This window comes from Candida metapsilosis (genome assembly GCF_017655625.1).
Source record: "Candida metapsilosis strain BP57 chromosome Unknown scaffold4, whole genome shotgun sequence".
In the NCBI taxonomy this organism is placed as follows: Eukaryota; Fungi; Ascomycota; class Pichiomycetes; order Serinales; family Debaryomycetaceae; genus Lodderomyces; species Lodderomyces metapsilosis.
Window position 1 is genome coordinate 791,830 of NW_027138162.1, and position 15,788 is coordinate 807,617.

At 39.7% G+C, this 15,788-nt stretch overlaps 7 protein-coding genes across 7 annotated transcripts; 2 read left to right on the forward strand and 5 right to left on the reverse strand. All coding sequences in view use genetic code 12, as the record gives it.

Moving 5' to 3' along the window:
• Positions 1-237: 237 nt before the first annotated feature.
• Positions 238-4,860, reverse strand: ARO1 (Aro1p; the record flags this gene model as incomplete). The annotated part of the gene is made up of 1 exon (XM_067692734.1): positions 238-4,860. One exon carries the CDS (start codon positions 4,858-4,860, stop codon positions 238-240), a length of 4,623 nt encoding a protein of 1,540 aa, XP_067548134.1.
• Positions 4,861-4,920: 60 nt separating this feature from the next.
• Positions 4,921-6,519, reverse strand: I9W82_003738 (tRNA adenylyltransferase; the record flags this gene model as incomplete). Its single annotated transcript, XM_067692735.1, has 1 exon — positions 4,921-6,519. One exon carries the CDS (start codon positions 6,517-6,519, stop codon positions 4,921-4,923), a length of 1,599 nt encoding a protein of 532 aa, XP_067548135.1.
• Positions 6,520-7,105: 586 nt separating this feature from the next.
• I9W82_003739 (uncharacterized protein) lies at positions 7,106-9,435 on the reverse strand (the record flags this gene model as incomplete). The annotated part of the gene is made up of 3 exons (XM_067692736.1): positions 7,106-8,300; positions 8,383-8,768; positions 9,346-9,435. 3 exons carry the CDS (start codon positions 9,433-9,435, stop codon positions 7,106-7,108), a joined length of 1,671 nt encoding a protein of 556 aa, XP_067548136.1.
• A 103-nt stretch (positions 9,436-9,538) lies between these two features.
• On the reverse strand, positions 9,539-10,414 carry I9W82_003740 (fumarylacetoacetate hydrolase family protein; the record flags this gene model as incomplete). Its single annotated transcript, XM_067692738.1, has 1 exon — positions 9,539-10,414. The coding sequence occupies one exon, from the start codon at positions 10,412-10,414 to the stop codon at positions 9,539-9,541; it is 876 nt and encodes a 291-aa protein (XP_067548137.1).
• Positions 10,415-10,716: 302 nt separating this feature from the next.
• Positions 10,717-11,661, forward strand: I9W82_003741 (cupin domain-containing protein; the record flags this gene model as incomplete). The annotated part of the gene is made up of 1 exon (XM_067692739.1): positions 10,717-11,661. One exon carries the CDS (start codon positions 10,717-10,719, stop codon positions 11,659-11,661), a length of 945 nt encoding a protein of 314 aa, XP_067548138.1.
• Positions 11,662-11,820: 159 nt separating this feature from the next.
• Positions 11,821-13,269, reverse strand: I9W82_003742 (uncharacterized protein; the record flags this gene model as incomplete). The annotated part of the gene is made up of 1 exon (XM_067692740.1): positions 11,821-13,269. One exon carries the CDS (start codon positions 13,267-13,269, stop codon positions 11,821-11,823), a length of 1,449 nt encoding a protein of 482 aa, XP_067548139.1.
• A 773-nt stretch (positions 13,270-14,042) lies between these two features.
• Positions 14,043-15,290, forward strand: I9W82_003743 (uncharacterized protein; the record flags this gene model as incomplete). The annotated part of the gene is made up of 1 exon (XM_067692741.1): positions 14,043-15,290. The coding sequence occupies one exon, from the start codon at positions 14,043-14,045 to the stop codon at positions 15,288-15,290; it is 1,248 nt and encodes a 415-aa protein (XP_067548140.1).
• Between the last annotated feature and the right edge of the window lie 498 nt (positions 15,291-15,788).

The following is a 15,788-nucleotide window of genomic DNA, read 5'->3' on the forward strand; positions in this document are numbered from 1 at the left end:
TCAATGGATTAGAGCAGAGTCACAACGAGAGAAGCAGCTATTGAATGTGTTGACGAGACTATGCATACTGCAACAGAGTCATCTCGCTCCTTTGAAACTCCGATCGGTGTTTGATGCATGTAACTACTATTTCTTTTTTGTGTTGAGCTTACCTTCACACGAGTTTTTCCGATGATCTATACAGATAAATCGATTTTTGTGTACAATATGTTAATCCGATGGCGCCTATATACTATTTTATTCACCAGCAACTACTGCTTCATGGATAATATCATATGGTGGTGCAAAACCTGTATGAATCTTGAATTGCTCTTCACCTTGATTCACCAACATCTCCACTCCTGGTATGACTTTCCAGTGCTTTTCCTCTGCCAACTTCATCACAGGTGTGATTCTAGGCTTGTAAGCTGCTTCTAAAAGTAATGGAGACTCATCAGTGCTTTCGTTAGATTTAAGGATGATTTCTAATCTCTTTAGTAAGACATTGTCCAATGGTGAAGAAGATGGAACACATGATACAGCCAATGACACTGGTTTTCCACTAACTTGTTCATCCAGTTCAACTACTTCAAGATTGAATTCCTTTGGAAATGTATTGGCAATCTCTTTCACCTTTGATACTGTACGATTGAGTAAGTAGATCTTTTTACACCCCAATTTATGCAAGGCATAGATTGCAGCTCTTGAAGTGCCACCTCCTCCCACAACCAATCCACTGACATTGTTGCCTCCAACAAATCCACTCTGCTTGAAAGAGTTTGTAATTCCAACCCAATCTGTGTTGTCACCAAGGAAACCATCTTCAATCGGCACAATAGTGTTGATGGCACCAACCAACTTGGCAGCATCTGAAAGTTTGGTGACGTATTTCATCATGTCCAATTTCAACGGCATGGTAATTGCCAATCCACCAAAGTCGGATCTCAACATCAACTTGTTGTAAACTGTTTCCGCATCGCTTGATTCAAATCTATCAAACTTATAAGGCAAGCTCAATGCTTCATACCCAGCATTGTGCAACGCAGGTGATCTCGAGTGTTCAATTGGAGATCCAACCACCCAAAACTTTTTCTCAACAAACCCACCAATTTGAAAGTACGCTTCGTTGATTTCTTTGACAGTTAATTGACCAACCCCTTGTGGTTTATCAGTGATGAGATCATGTGTAACGGGTGTAAAGACAGTATTCAAAACTCTTGACAATTTTCCTTTTGGTCCCATATTCAATGCAATCATAGGTTTGGTAGTATTTTCACTTCTAAACTTCTCCAACAACAAATTGTCGTTGAAATCAACAGCCTTGCCAACCAATTTGATAATGTCAGCGTTAATAGCCACTCCTTGGTCGTATTTGGTTTTCCATTCAACATTGTCCCATTTCAATTGGCCGGTAAAGTCGTGATGAGATGCAATGACTTTAGTGTGGCTTCTCTTTGCCATCACTTCATCAATGATATCATTTGGAGAAACCAATTGCAAATCAATAACATCAGCTCCAATCTTGATACCAAATAAAAGCAATGCTCTGATAGACTCAAGATCCTCGTCTGGGAACATTCCACCTTGTGATTTGGTTCTGATTGTGTAGACAATTGGAAGGTCCACAGTCTTTCTCAACAATCCAACTTGATCAGCAATGTATGAGGAGTCATATTTTGCTAACAAGTCAACCCTCAACTCAACAGCGTTTGCTCCAACTGTGATGCCTGGTAAAATCTTCAATGCATCCCTTACATCAGGGCATGTCAATGTAACAAAAGCAGAACGAGTTTTTGGGATAGCCATTTCTTCAATACCAGTGATCTTTGCAACGAATTTTAAGAAAACTTTCTTCAAGTTGGAAAAGTCGGCATCAGTTTTACAATGTGGTGCATAAAAATGATAGTTGGAACATTCATGGTACCATTTTTCTCTTCTCAACCACACATCCTTAACCTCTGAAGCAAAAGCTGGACGCGTTGCATCTGAATTCAAAAATGTAACTGTTTCTTCTAAATCACGGTGCAAGTGTAAGACAATACCGTTGTTGGAAATATAGTTTTTAAGTAGTTTTCTAGCATCTTCACTTTCAACAAGACCACCACCACTGGAAAGAACATAACCAGAAGAATACTTTTCAAAACATTCTGCAGCCAATAATGACTCTTGTTTTCTAAAGTAGTCCCAACCTTTTTCTTTGATTAATGTTTTGATATCAACACCAAGCTTCTCCTCGAGGTGCTCATCCATGTCAAGGAATTTGAAACCTAAGAAGTTGGCCACCCATTTGGACAATGTGGTTTTACCTGCAGCTCTCATGCCAATAACTACAACACTCTTGTTACCGTTTGTGGTGGTAGAAGTTGATCTCGGTGGTTCATAACCCTCAAGTTTGACGCCAAATTTGGAATGCAAAACATCCCACCATCCGGGCCAAGTTTTTCCCGTGGTTGACCTTTCCAACAACAACACTGGTTGTTTACATAATCCGGCTAGTAGGGAGAATGACATGGCAACTCTATGATCATCATAAGTGTGCACACCTCTGTTTTCCAAGCGGGGTGTTTTCAATTCACCAACTCCTTCAATTACAATACCGTCTTCAATTTCGTGAGCATTTACTCCAAATTTCGCCAACTCATCAACCATTGCTTTGATTCTGTTGCACTCTTTGACTCTTTGGTTAGCAATGCCGGTGATGGTAGTTGTACCTTTGGCAACAGCAGCCACAACTGAAGCTGTTAAAAAAGCATCTGTCATTGGTTCCATATCAACGGTTTTCAAAGCCTTCAATTGTGAAGGGCCAGTGATTGTGGTGGTGGTTGCTGTTTGCTTTACATCGCACCCCATTGGTTTCAAAACATCAACAGCAAATCTTGCATCTCCTTGGAGGGAAGATGAACCAATGTTTGGAATTGTACAGGATGAGCCTGTCAATGCAGCAAATGCTAATGGATAGGTGGCAGATGATGCATCCGATTCAACAACGTATTCAGCGGGGTTCTTGTATGTAGCTTTTGGAATATGATAGGTGTAAGGTTCAGATTTGGTAACCTCAACACCAAACTGCTTCATCATTTCACATGTCATATCAATGTACAACTGAGAGATTGGCTTTCCTCCAACGAGCGATAATGTCACCGGCTCATCAGCATATGGTGCGCACATGAGAATAGCAGACACATACTGGGATGAAATAGTGGCAGCCAACTCTATTCTTCCCCCCTTGAGTCCTTTTCCAGCGGCAATTCTTAATGGAAGTGACCCGTCGTTCTTCAAGTAATCAATTTCTGAACCATTGGACTTTAATGCGTCGACCAAAGGGCCAATCGGTCTCTCCTGCATCCTAGCGTTACCAGTTAACGTGACATGAGAGTTGTTTGAACTCTTTGCCAAACATGCAACTGCAGTGAGAAATCTCGACGCAGTTCCAGCATTGCCCAAGTACAACTCTTTTTCACTGGCAAACAAGTTTCCCCCATTACCTTCAACAACAACAGTTTCTCCATTATCGGCAAACGATATGGATGCACCTTTCAACACAGATAAGGCATCCAACATATGCTTTGTGTCGTCAGAATGTAACAAGTTCTTAATCTCAACAGTGCCTGAACCTAAAGCGGCAAGAATCAAAGCTCTATTGGAGATTGACTTTGAGCCAGGAGGTGATATTGTAACCGACTCAGGGAAATCCTTGAATGGGTGTACCAATACCTCATCAGTCAAGACAAATCTTAGATCATCTTTTGATATTTGATGTGCCTTGAGTTCGTAACATCTCCCAATTCTCTCCAATAAAACACATCTAATCTTACTACCATCGTTTTTCTTATCAATTAACATCTTTTGTATCAACAGGTCAATCAATAAATTGTACTTTTTACCTCCGACAATTTTGGAAAATTCCTTTTCATCAACTGAGATTGGCAACTTGTAGGCAGCAAGGCACTTGGAAAGTCTGGCAACAGCAACTGGTGGTAGTATTCCCAAGTATCTTGATAATTCAGCCTCCTTGATCATTCCTATTGATACACACTCACCGTGAAGAGCTTCAGGGGTAAGAATAGCCTCAATAGCATGTCCAATGGTGTGTCCAAAGTTTAGCAAATTTCTCAATCCACCTTCTTTTTCATCTGCTGATACAACGGAAGCTTTGACTCTTACTGATTCCAACACAGTTTTCACCAACTCTATTCTAACGTTTTCCAAATTTGGTTTCTCAGAAGTCACCTCAGCAATAAACTTTGGTGCAAACTCCTCCAATCTTGTAAACTCTTCCTCGTTCCAAATGGCTGCAGTCTTGACAACTTCAGCCATACCGTTGATAAACTGCCTTGCTGGTAATGTTTGCAAAAATGAGACATCGCAAAAGACATATTCTGGCTGGTGGAATGCACCAATAAAGTTTTTCCCCAAAGGAGTGTCAATAGCAGTCTTACCACCAACTGAAGAGTCAACCATTGCCAACAAAGTGGTGGGAACTTGGACAACTCTTACTCCACGCATGAATGTTGCTGCAACAAATCCAATCATATCCCCAATGACTCCACCACCAACTGCAAGTATTACTGTGTCTCTAGTACATCCTTTGTTCAAAAGAAAATCTTCCACTGCAGCTTTAGTCTCACGACTCTTGTTGTTTTCTCCTGGTGGGACAAAGTATGTCAATAGCCTTGATTCTGGCCTTTTTTCCTTAAGCTCAATTTCAAAATCTGATACTAATTTTTTGAAGGTGTGGGTTTTAGCCATGTTGAGATCACTGACAATGACATATGTTGATGATGCCAAGTTGGAAATTGTCTCACTAACAATGTGAGGCTGTATTTCATAGCCCACATGTATGGATTCCTTACCCAAGATGGGTACTTTGTTGATGGACATTGTTGGGTGTATGACTCAATGGTTGAACAAAAGGAAAAAAAAATTTTGTGAAAAATTTATTTACAAAGTTGATTTTATGTACTCTATACATTGTTCTTTGGTGCCTCTAGGGTTGTCCAATTGCCACACCAAAACACTATCTATAGCTTGTTTCATCCATGGCCCAGGCTTCCTATTGAGATACTTGACTAGTTGATTGCCATCTAGAAGAGGCTTCAAAAGGTGCACCTCTGAAAGATTTAGTGACTCAATAGTGGAGTACAATGACTCATACTTGTTGATTATGCTTTGAATTAACTTTTCTTGATCACTAGTGCATTGGACCCTGTGGTTGGGTACAGGAATCTCTACCGGTGTTTCAACTTGTATAGCGTCCACACATTCAAGATAGCTCTGAACAATCAAATTGAGATCCAAGTATCCTGGAAAATGTCTCAAATAAGTGCCCAAATCCGATCTTCTCACACTGTTGGGATCTCTGAAGTAGCTTTGTAGTATCTCACTGCTGGTTAATTCAATTGTAGATACCCTTGTTATATCACTCTTTCTAGCCATCAATCCCAATCTTAAATACTGATGAAATATGTCTTTGGATTTTGTTGTGACTACTGAGTATGGGCGTAGAATAACTGCAAGCCAAAAATTGAACCTGGTGTCACCGTCTGCTAAAAACTTTTTAAAAACTGACTTGATCTTTGACTCGAGGATGAGTTGTTCAAAAGTGAGATAGATTGCACTTGCGACAGTAACTTGGTGTGGAATTTTGCTCAACGCCAACTCCAACTCGTAAACATCAAACTCCTTTTTAAGCTCTTCAACAAAGAATATGCATTTACTGAGGTTGCAATAATTGATCAACTGTAATCCATAGCTTGGATTGTGACTGGTTAAAATCTTTCTCAATTCAATTTCTATCCTCTCTTTACTTATCTTTGTCAGTAGGGCTAGTTGATTGTGTTTTTCTCTCATTGCATTCAACGTCTCCTGTTCAATGGCAAAGTCAAACTTACTGGCAAATCGAATCAATCTGAGAATACGCAATGGGTCATCCAAAAAAGTTTTAACTGGCGGAAGTGGTGTCCTCAATATCCCCTTATCCAAGTCTTCCATACCCCTTTCAGTAAAATCTTCAATCTTTTCCTCATTAAGGTTGTAAAACAATGCATTCAATGTAGCATCACGTCTCAATGCATCTTGAAGTGGGGTACCAAACTCAATAGTCGGCACTCTACTATCATGTGCATACTCCTCTGACCTCAAATTGATAAAATCCAAATCAATTCCGTACAATTTCGTTGTACACGTCTCCAAATGTTTTGACTTTTCCGGATTCATCTTTATCGTATGTACATGGTTGACAGAAAACTGTGGGTCTTTCCTCTTCAAATACTCTTGGAAATTGTTTACAAACTCCTCCCCAGAAAGGTGATTGACTGCAATGTCAATATCGTGACTGTCATACCCAAGCAATTTGTCCCTGACCCATCCCCCTGTGATCCTCAACGTCAATGGCTTGTCTCGATGAGATGCATTGTAGTAGTTACAATAATCCACAAGTAAGTTGCGAATCTTCAGTTCGGTCTCAGAAAGTGAAATGACATTTGGAATCCTCATTGAATTGTGAAGGAATCTGTACGCTTTGAAGACTCGATGGAGCATGATGAGGTCAAAAAAAAATATTGAATCATGGTGAGAGAGAAAAAATAGTGTTGTAATCAAAAAAAAAAAAAAAATGAACGATGCGGGAATCGAACCCACGGCAATTGCTTGGAAGGCAATTATGTTACCACTACACCAATCGTCCTGTTTTCTGGCAGATTTTTTTTCTGGTGTCTTTTTGAGGGGTATATTTTTGAGGGCAAGTTTTGTAAGTTGAAGGTTATCTCTAGCTGGAATAGAGATAAAGGCTTATAAAAGACGTAGACATATTTTTAGACCAGTAAGGAGGGTAGGGCCACAAGGAAAGTCACGGAGAGCTAATATGTGGCTCGCTATTTGCAAAACAATATAAACGATACTTTGTCAAATAGCACGCTTGGGTTAGCTCAGAAGGAATAAATATTCCTTCTTTAGCTATATTAAGTAGACTAGTACTTAATTGACTACTTGTCACTCTCAAAGTGCTACTCAATTTTTATTGTTTTTTAAAATTTCAATTTTTTTGTTATAATTTTGCAGCAATTTTTTACCCCATTGATTTGTCATTTTGTACCAGTTGACTATCATTTATTGAGATTACTTACAACTATTCAGTCCTTCTCTTCTTTCTGCTAAATGAATAATTAAAGATCTTCAAAGTTGATGGAACCTTGACATTTTCCTCTTGCAAATTGTTATTAGCCAAGTCTAATACCTCAAGTTGAAGGGGTTCATTTTTATCATTGACTAACAAGTCGACCTCTCTCAAAGAATTTCCTGGCAAGTGAAGATATTTCAAAGTGGATGGTACTTTTGGTTTACAAATTGCTTCCAACCCACAATTCATGATCAAAAACTGCAAACTGAGAGGAAATTGTACTCCATCAGTGGACTTAAGAGAAGCAATGCTGAAGTTCAAATATTCGATTGAATCAGGGAAGTGGACTTCATTCAGATTCTCACTCTCTCCACGAATTGAAAGGTACTTTAACTTTTGAAATTGTGAAAAATCCAACATTTCTGGGAACCAAATCAACTTGCGTCCCCGCACTGTTAGCTTCTGCAAACCCAATGGAAGTTTTGAAAAGAAGGACACAATGGATCGATTGTTTTCATTAGAGATGTAGTCAAGGTGAAATTCCTTTAATGACTGTGGAAAATCCATAGATTCCAATTGCAGGGCGTCATCAATTGACCCGATGGTAAGCTTCTCCAAATTAGGAAATTTCAGAAGATCCAATGAATCACTCAAAGAGTCCAAATCCAAGGAAGTTACCGTTGCCAATGTCTCAAAGTTAGATAACAAACTCTTGGCATCTCTTCCTAATCCAAGTGTTTTCAACCCATCCTTGAAAAACTTGGAAAATGATTCGAGAATTTCAACTTGTTCGTTGTAAAGTATGAGGTGATCTAGTTGTGGTTCGTTTCCATTTCCCACTTCTTCTCCACTAAGATCTGATTCGGTTGTCTGAAAGTGTTTCAAGGTTGGTGGAAGTTGACCCAAGTCTATGTCAGTACTGGTTCTACACTCCTCTGAAATGATTTCCAAGTATTCAAGTTTCAGCTTTTCCAAGTTGAGAAAATTCAACGTATCAAGGAGAGAAGAAAACTTGAAGCTTGAGTAACGTATATTTGGAAAGTCTTCGTAGTTGAATTCAGCTTCTCCTGTTATACCGCGCAACTCCATACCAACTATTGATGTAGCACGATGGTCTTTTATTGGATTGGTATACTCGGAAAGTTCAAACAGTTCTGTATCCCCTGACAAATTCATCACATCAAACTCCAACTCAATATGGTATCTATTTGACTTATCTGTTAACTTTATGAAATCTTCAAATTTTTCAACATCCAATGTATCCCAGAAAATGAAATGAAACAAACAATGTAACTGAAATGTTTTGCTCCTGGCAATATCTTTGAAGAGTGACAAAATCGTCAACTGAGTCAACAAATTGGTAAGAAATCCTCTTTTCGTCGGCGTCTAAATGTTCCCATTTGTATGATGGATCACCTAAGGTCCAACGATTATTTTCGTCATATTCAAAGAATGCTTGTGGGTAAAGATAGTGATGTAAATAAGTAGGACGCGTTACTCTATTGTTGTAACCCAATGCTTTACTGTTGCTGATGGCATTATCAATTGCTTGTTTCAAAAGCGGCAAGTTGGCAAGTATAGCTTTGTTTTCTGGCACCAAGAACGATACCAAGTTTTCGACACTCGCGTACTTGATGATCTTTTCTATGACACTCAATGGAAGAGTGTTGAACTGGTGTTCTTATTATGGAGGAGGTATATAGCCTTCAGTTGTTGATAGCTTGAGTGAAGACTTTTAACAATATCAATTGGTGTTTAAAGAAGAAATTGTTTGAGAAGAAGACAGCCCATTCGTCTATCCTGTATATAATTTTTCGCAGCTAAATTTGCGTATCAGGACGAAGTGTAAGCATAAATAGGTTGTACGAAATGCATCAACACTGCATTATATTATCTGCGGAGGCTTTTTGGCTCTATGGATAGCTTACGTGTAATAGAGTCTTACACAGGGTGAAATTGGTTTTAACACTAAGTGTTGAGAGGACGCGCAAATATTGAGCATTTTTTGTGTGCTCCGTGCGCTGCATGTTTGGTGAAGTCAAGCTTATTGGTGAGCCATCTCGCTCTTTTGTTTGCTACTGTGTTGATTGCCGTGAACGGTCTGGTCATTTAGGTCAATTCATTAGCCAGTATGCCACTGATAAGGTAGAGGTTGAAGGAAACATTGCTGAATACGTTGTTGAGAAAACCAAGAGTGGATATCCAAAGAGAAAACAGTTCTGCAAAGGTTGTGGCTGCACCATTCGTACCTTGCCAATGAAGTTTAATGGTGAGGTCAGTATGTTTAGGTCATCTTTGGTGGATGATAATTTTGCAAGGTTGGCACCACAGGCGGCCATGTTTGGAGATGAAAAGGATAGATTCACTGGAGGTGTTAAGTTTGAATACTATTAAATAGCTTATAAGTAAAGAGATGCTTGTGTATCAATTGTAGACTATATACTAAACAAAGTTCATCTTGTTGGAGAGAGTTCCAATTTGAGAAATTTCAACTTCGACTTCATCATTGTGCTTCAAGTACTTTGGTTCCTTCATACCCATAGCAACACCACTTGGAGTACCAGTCATGATTACAGTGCCTTTCTCTAAGGTGGTAGATTGTGAGATGAACGAAATGATCTTTGCAACATTGAATAGCAAATCATCGGTACCAGTGTGTTGACGAACTTCACCATTGACTCTAGTTGTTAACTCCAAAGCACCCGGGTCTGGGATAACTTGAGTGGAAACCAACTGTGGGCCCAATGGAGCGTACTTGTCAAAAGACTTGGAAAAACACCATTGAGGAACACCACCAGCGTACTTTGGATCTCTTTGCCAAGTTCTAGCAGAGACATCATTACCAGAAACGTAACCAGCAACATAACTCAAAGCTTCTGTCTCTTTGATATCCTTTCCTGTTTTACCAATAACAACACATAATTCTCCTTCATAATCACATTGGTTTTCTTGAGCAATCTTTGGAATTGGAATTGGTTCACCAAAGTCAGCAACAGAGAACCTAGGCTTGTAGAAGATTGATGGGTATGGTGGAGGCGTTCTACCACCTTCTTGGATATGCTTCATGTAGTTTAATCCAACACATTTGATAATTGGAACATCATCTTGAGACAATGGCCCTAACAATTGCTTCACTTCCAACACCTCATCAGTGACAACTGCATCTTTAAAGATGTCTCCTTTGACAACCTTAGCCTTAATAGTCTTTCCTTGTAAGAATTGTTTACCAACATCGTAATCAGCGTCAGTGACAATTGGCTCACCTCTGTAAATTTTGCCGTCGTTCGCAACAAATCTAATTAATCTCCTCCAGGTCATTGTTGTGGGAGAGGAAAACTGAAAATAGATGCGATTCTGGTCACTATTTATTTACTTCATTAAGGAGCAATTGTGGTGCTACTCGGGTATAATTCCCGTGAGAAAGGCCATCCCCACTTTAGATGTTACATTATCACATACAATTTCTCATCGGAGATTCAGACCGAAAAATTTCTTTTTCTGGTGGAGATTCAACGCGGGGACAAGCTTAATCAATGACCGATCCTTGAGCATGAGAAAACTTATATAAAGACGCATAAATCTCCTCCGTCAGCTCAGATATTAAGTCAATATCATCCACTATGTCGCTAGTTGAAACAGACAAAGTCAGTTTCTTGAAAAGTTTGAAGCCAGAAAATGTTGAACCATTATGGACAGTTATGTCTGCTATGGTCCCTCCAGTTCCAAAACCAAAAGCCACTCCCACCGTCTGGTGTTATAAGAAATTGAGACCTTTATTAGTTGAATCTGGTAGGTTGGTACCAACTGAAGAGTCAGAAAGAAGAGTGTTGATGTTGATTAACCCAGCCTTGAAGGCACCTCAAAATACTGATACTTTGTATGCTGGTTTGCAATATATCAACCCGGGTGAAGTTGCTCCAGCTCATAGACATTCTACATTTGCGTTGAGATTCATTATTGAAGGTAATGGTGGATACACTGCAGTTGAAGGTAAAAGGATCTACATGGAAAGGGGTGATGTTATTTTGACTCCAAGATGGGAGTGGCATGACCATGGAAAGGAAGGTGATGGCCCAATGATTTGGTTAGATGGTCTTGATTTGCCAATGTTTCAAGCTATTCCTGTTAACTTTGCTGAGCATTACGAGGAGGAATGCTATCCAGCAAAGACAGTTGCTGAGTCAAACATTAAATTTCCATGGAAGAAGACTCAAGAGTATCTTGATTCGTTCGAGGGAGACTATGCTGTCTTTGATTACACTCAAGGTGAAGCTCCATTGTCAACTATTCTCACTGGTCAAGCTGAAAGAGTCAATGCTGGCAAGGCAAGCCCATGGCGTCAAGAAAACTCCTCATTTGTCTACCATGTTTACGAAGGTGCTGGTCACACTATTATTGAAGACAATGGGGAGGAAACTATCTTAAGATGGGAAGGAAAAGACACTTTTTGTATTCCCTCTTGGAAGAGGTTTAAGCTTGTCAACGATGGTGAGGACACAGCTTATCTCTTCTCATTCAATGATTCCCCATTACTTAACAACTTAGCTATCCATAGATCAAAATAGTTTAATAATCAGTACCCAAAATTATATCATATGTAGAGTTTAACCTTAGATGGATAGTCGGTGTAGACACTTAGTGCTACTTCTATAGATCTTACACATTAGTATTCATCATCGAGTTTATGCATTATACTGTGTTGACTAACCAGAGCCATAACTAACCTACTTAACACGTCTAGCGCCAATAATATGAGCCAATACTGTTGGAACCCATGCAAACAAAAGAACAAGACCACACATTAACCCAGCTGATCCAGCAAAGTTGAGGTTTTCAAACATATGTGGGAAATAGAAAGGTCCTAAGAAACCATAAAGTGATCTAACAAAGTTGATGTATAAACCAATATCACCAGCGTTTTGTGGAGCATTGTCAATAGCAAAGGTGGTGATGACAGTTGCGACAATGTTGTTACCAGCAGCAGCAATAGCAGCACCAATTAATGGCTTGATAGACCAGTGACCAGGCGTAGCTTTGAATAAGTAGATACCCCAAACAAGAAGACCCACAATGACTAATATGTAGCCGTTGTAGCAAATCCATAATCTGTCAACAATGACTCTTTGACCATATCTTTTTGCAGTGCTCCTCTTCATCCACCAATCGGAAAGTGGACCAGCAAGGATCTCACCAATGATGGAGCCAATGATGATGGAGATGTATTGAAGAGACATTTGTTGTGCATCGAGGTGGAATAAGGGAACCATCACTTGTGGCATTTCAACAACCAAGACAATATTTGCATAGCAGAAGGTGACAGAAGCAGCAATAACAGCAATAGTGATATTGAAGTTAGCAGCTTGTTTAAATGGTCTAAAGAACATTTTCCAGGAGAATGGTTGGGCGGACTTGAATCCCACCACTTTGAGTAAACCCTTGGATGGGTTAGCATAAACTGTCTCTCTTGCAAATATCCACAACACGAATTGAGCAAAGTTCATGATAGCAAAAACAAAGAAGATCCATTTAGTACCAGCATGCTTTTGAATAAACCCCGTAAAGAATGGACCAGCTGGAGTACCAATAACCAAAGCCATAGACCACCATCCATTCTTTTTTCCTCTTTCATGTGCGAAAGCCAAGTCACCAACAACTGATGATCCAGAAGCAGTTGTAATTGAAACAAAAACAGCTACCAAGACTCTAGTGGCCATTTGCTGTCCATATGTCTTTGAAAATCCACCACCAATATTCAAAACACAACAAGCCAAAGCACTAAAGATCAAAAAAGGCTTTCTTCCATACGCATTCATTAAAGGAACCCAAAGCAAAGGCAATACACCGAAAACTGCAATCTGTGCAGAAGTAAAGTAAGCAGCAGTTGGAAGGTCAACACCATACTCCTCAGCCATAGTTTCAAAAGCAGGGGTCAAACCAGCAGCCATAAATGTGGAAGAGAAGGTACCAAATGCAATTAACAAGATTTCATAATTCTTTTGCCAGTCTGGCCAGTTAAGGGGATCTGCTGGATCTGCTGAAGGAAGTGGGTCCAAGTCAACAGTGCCATGTCTTTGGATGAGATATTCATGATGATCAGGATCAAGCTCGCTGGTTTTTTCAACGTTTTCTTGGTGTTCGGTGACTCCTTTTTCGATATCAATAGATTCAGACATAGTGTTTAGTGAACAATATTGTATGTACAGTGTGTGGATAAAGGAAATGGCTCATTATTTATAATTTCATTGTCTAAGTTACCCCAACTTTTGCAAAGAGTACACCCACAGCTTTCTGGGATATACTTCCGGTAACTCAGTAGAGACTCTCATTAAAAGCAATTTGATTCTCCACTCTTTCAGACTCTCAAAAGAAATTTTAGAGTTTCGCGGCTTATAAATACCGAAGATTTAGTTACTCCAAATTGAACAAATGTAACAAGAAAGAGGATGGTTAAAAAGCAATGCACCTTCAGTTAAAAGAACAGAGAAGTTTAGCTTTGTTGTGTTTAGCACCAACAAACTACGTGTCTCATACCCGTTGTTAGAGGATCTCTATCTAGCCTGATCTAAAAGTGGAAGAGGTTCTACCGCCTCTTACTTTTGATCTAAAGTATCCTGTATAAAGAGAGTGGGGAAGTTTATATTCTGCAGGTTTAAACGAATGATTTTCGGTTGCAAAAACCGAACTTTAACTTTCTCGGGGGCCATCAATCCCTCCTATTACTCATAAAAAATTACTGAAATGAGTACCCCACAGCGGATTACTAGTCCGATTAGTTGTACTAATTAAAAGTACGAGTGCTCCGATATACAAAAAGAAATACATACATACACTAAATCGGCATCAAGATGAGCAGACCCAATGTTACATTTCAGCCCCACACTTTCAAAGTATATAAGGCGACAAATCCGCCTCATTTTATTCTCTTTCATTTCAGTCAACAGAGATAATGGTTTCGTTTAATGTTATTGTATGTGGTGGTGGCTTAGGTGGTCTTGCTGCTGCCATTGGTTTGAGTAGGCAGGGTCATAAAGTTACAATCCTTGAAGGATCTACAACGCTTAGTGAGGTTGGTGCTGGTATCCAAATGCCACCAAACTCTGTCAGAGTTCTCAAAGAGTATGGTGTTTTTGACAGATTTGAAAAGTACATCACCAAACCAAAGAACATCATCTTGAGAAGGTATGATACTGGTGTTGCATTGTCTACCACTCCATTGGATCCAGATATGACGGAAGCTTATGGAAATCCGTACTTGTTGATCCACCGTGCTGATTATCAAAGATTGTTGTATGAAGCTGCACTTGAGCTTGGAATCGAGTACAAGACTGGTTGCAGGATTAAAGAAGTTGACCAGGACACAGCTACTGTCACCTTGGAAAACGGAGACAAATACTCGGCTGATTTGATTGTTGGTGCTGATGGTATCAGATCTAGAGTAAGAGATACCGCTGTTGTTCCAGAGGAGCTTGTCCACCCAACTCCATCCTCCAACTGTGCTTTCAGAGCTACTGTTCCAAGAGAAGAGATGATGTCTGACCCAGCTATTGCGCACTTGATGACTGATATTAACTCCAACTGCTGGATTGGTTACAGAAGACACGTTATGGCATACCCTATTAGGAATGGTGAAATGTACAACATTGTTATGTCTCACCCTGGTCGAGCTACTGTTGGTAAATGGAACGAGCCTGGTGATGTTGAAGAGATGAGAAACCATTACAAGAACTTTGATCCAGTTGTACGCCAGTTGCTAACTCATGTCAAGACTGTTTTGAAATGGGTGTTGGCTGATTTGCCAAAGTTACCACGATGGGTATCTCAAAGTGGCAAGGTTGTTTTGATCGGTGATGCTGCTCATGCTATGTTACCATACTTGGCTCAAGGTGCTGCACAAGCCATTGAAGATGGTGCTACTTTAGCTGAAGAATTGCAACACTGTGCTTCCACTGATGATATACCAAAAGCTCTACACCAGTACCAAAAGAAGAGAAAGAGAAGAGCTGAAGAGATACAAGCTGGTGCTCGAAAGAATGGTGATATCTGGCACTTACCAGATGGTGATGAGCAAGAGGAAAGAGATGCATTGATGAAAGCTAGAGATGGTGAAAATCCAGATCAATGGTCTGATAGAAAATTCCAACAATGGTTATTTGGATGGAATGCATTCACCGATGGTTATGAATCTAAGTTATAGGTTCAGGTATGTGCACTCTAGATGCGTGTGGTCATCCCTAGATGACAGAGACCATTCATGTATGTAGTTTAAGATCAATGTTTGTATTCATATCAACAACATTATGTAAACAAAACACTAGATTGAAATCCCATAAGCTTCTTGGTCAATGTTGACGGTCTTCATAAGCAGAGTGTAAAGACACTTTGACGGCTTGATTGTTTACCTCTTCCTGTTGTGCTATCTGGAAAAAGTTTGTGTTTTGTTCAATTGCAAGCCCATTGTTGGTATTGCATCTTTAGTGCTCCAAATCACCAAAGGCATAGATGGTCGGTGTCTACCCACCAGAATAGTTACACTTCCTTTAATAAGCAGCAGGACGGTATTCATTTCTATGGTTTCATCAAGACTCTTTTAATCCATTCTTCAAAGATACTATTTCAAAGGTTGTCCAGATTTGTACCGTTACAGCAAGACATTGAGACACTCAAATGTTTCAATCAAAGCTGGGCCAGTTGC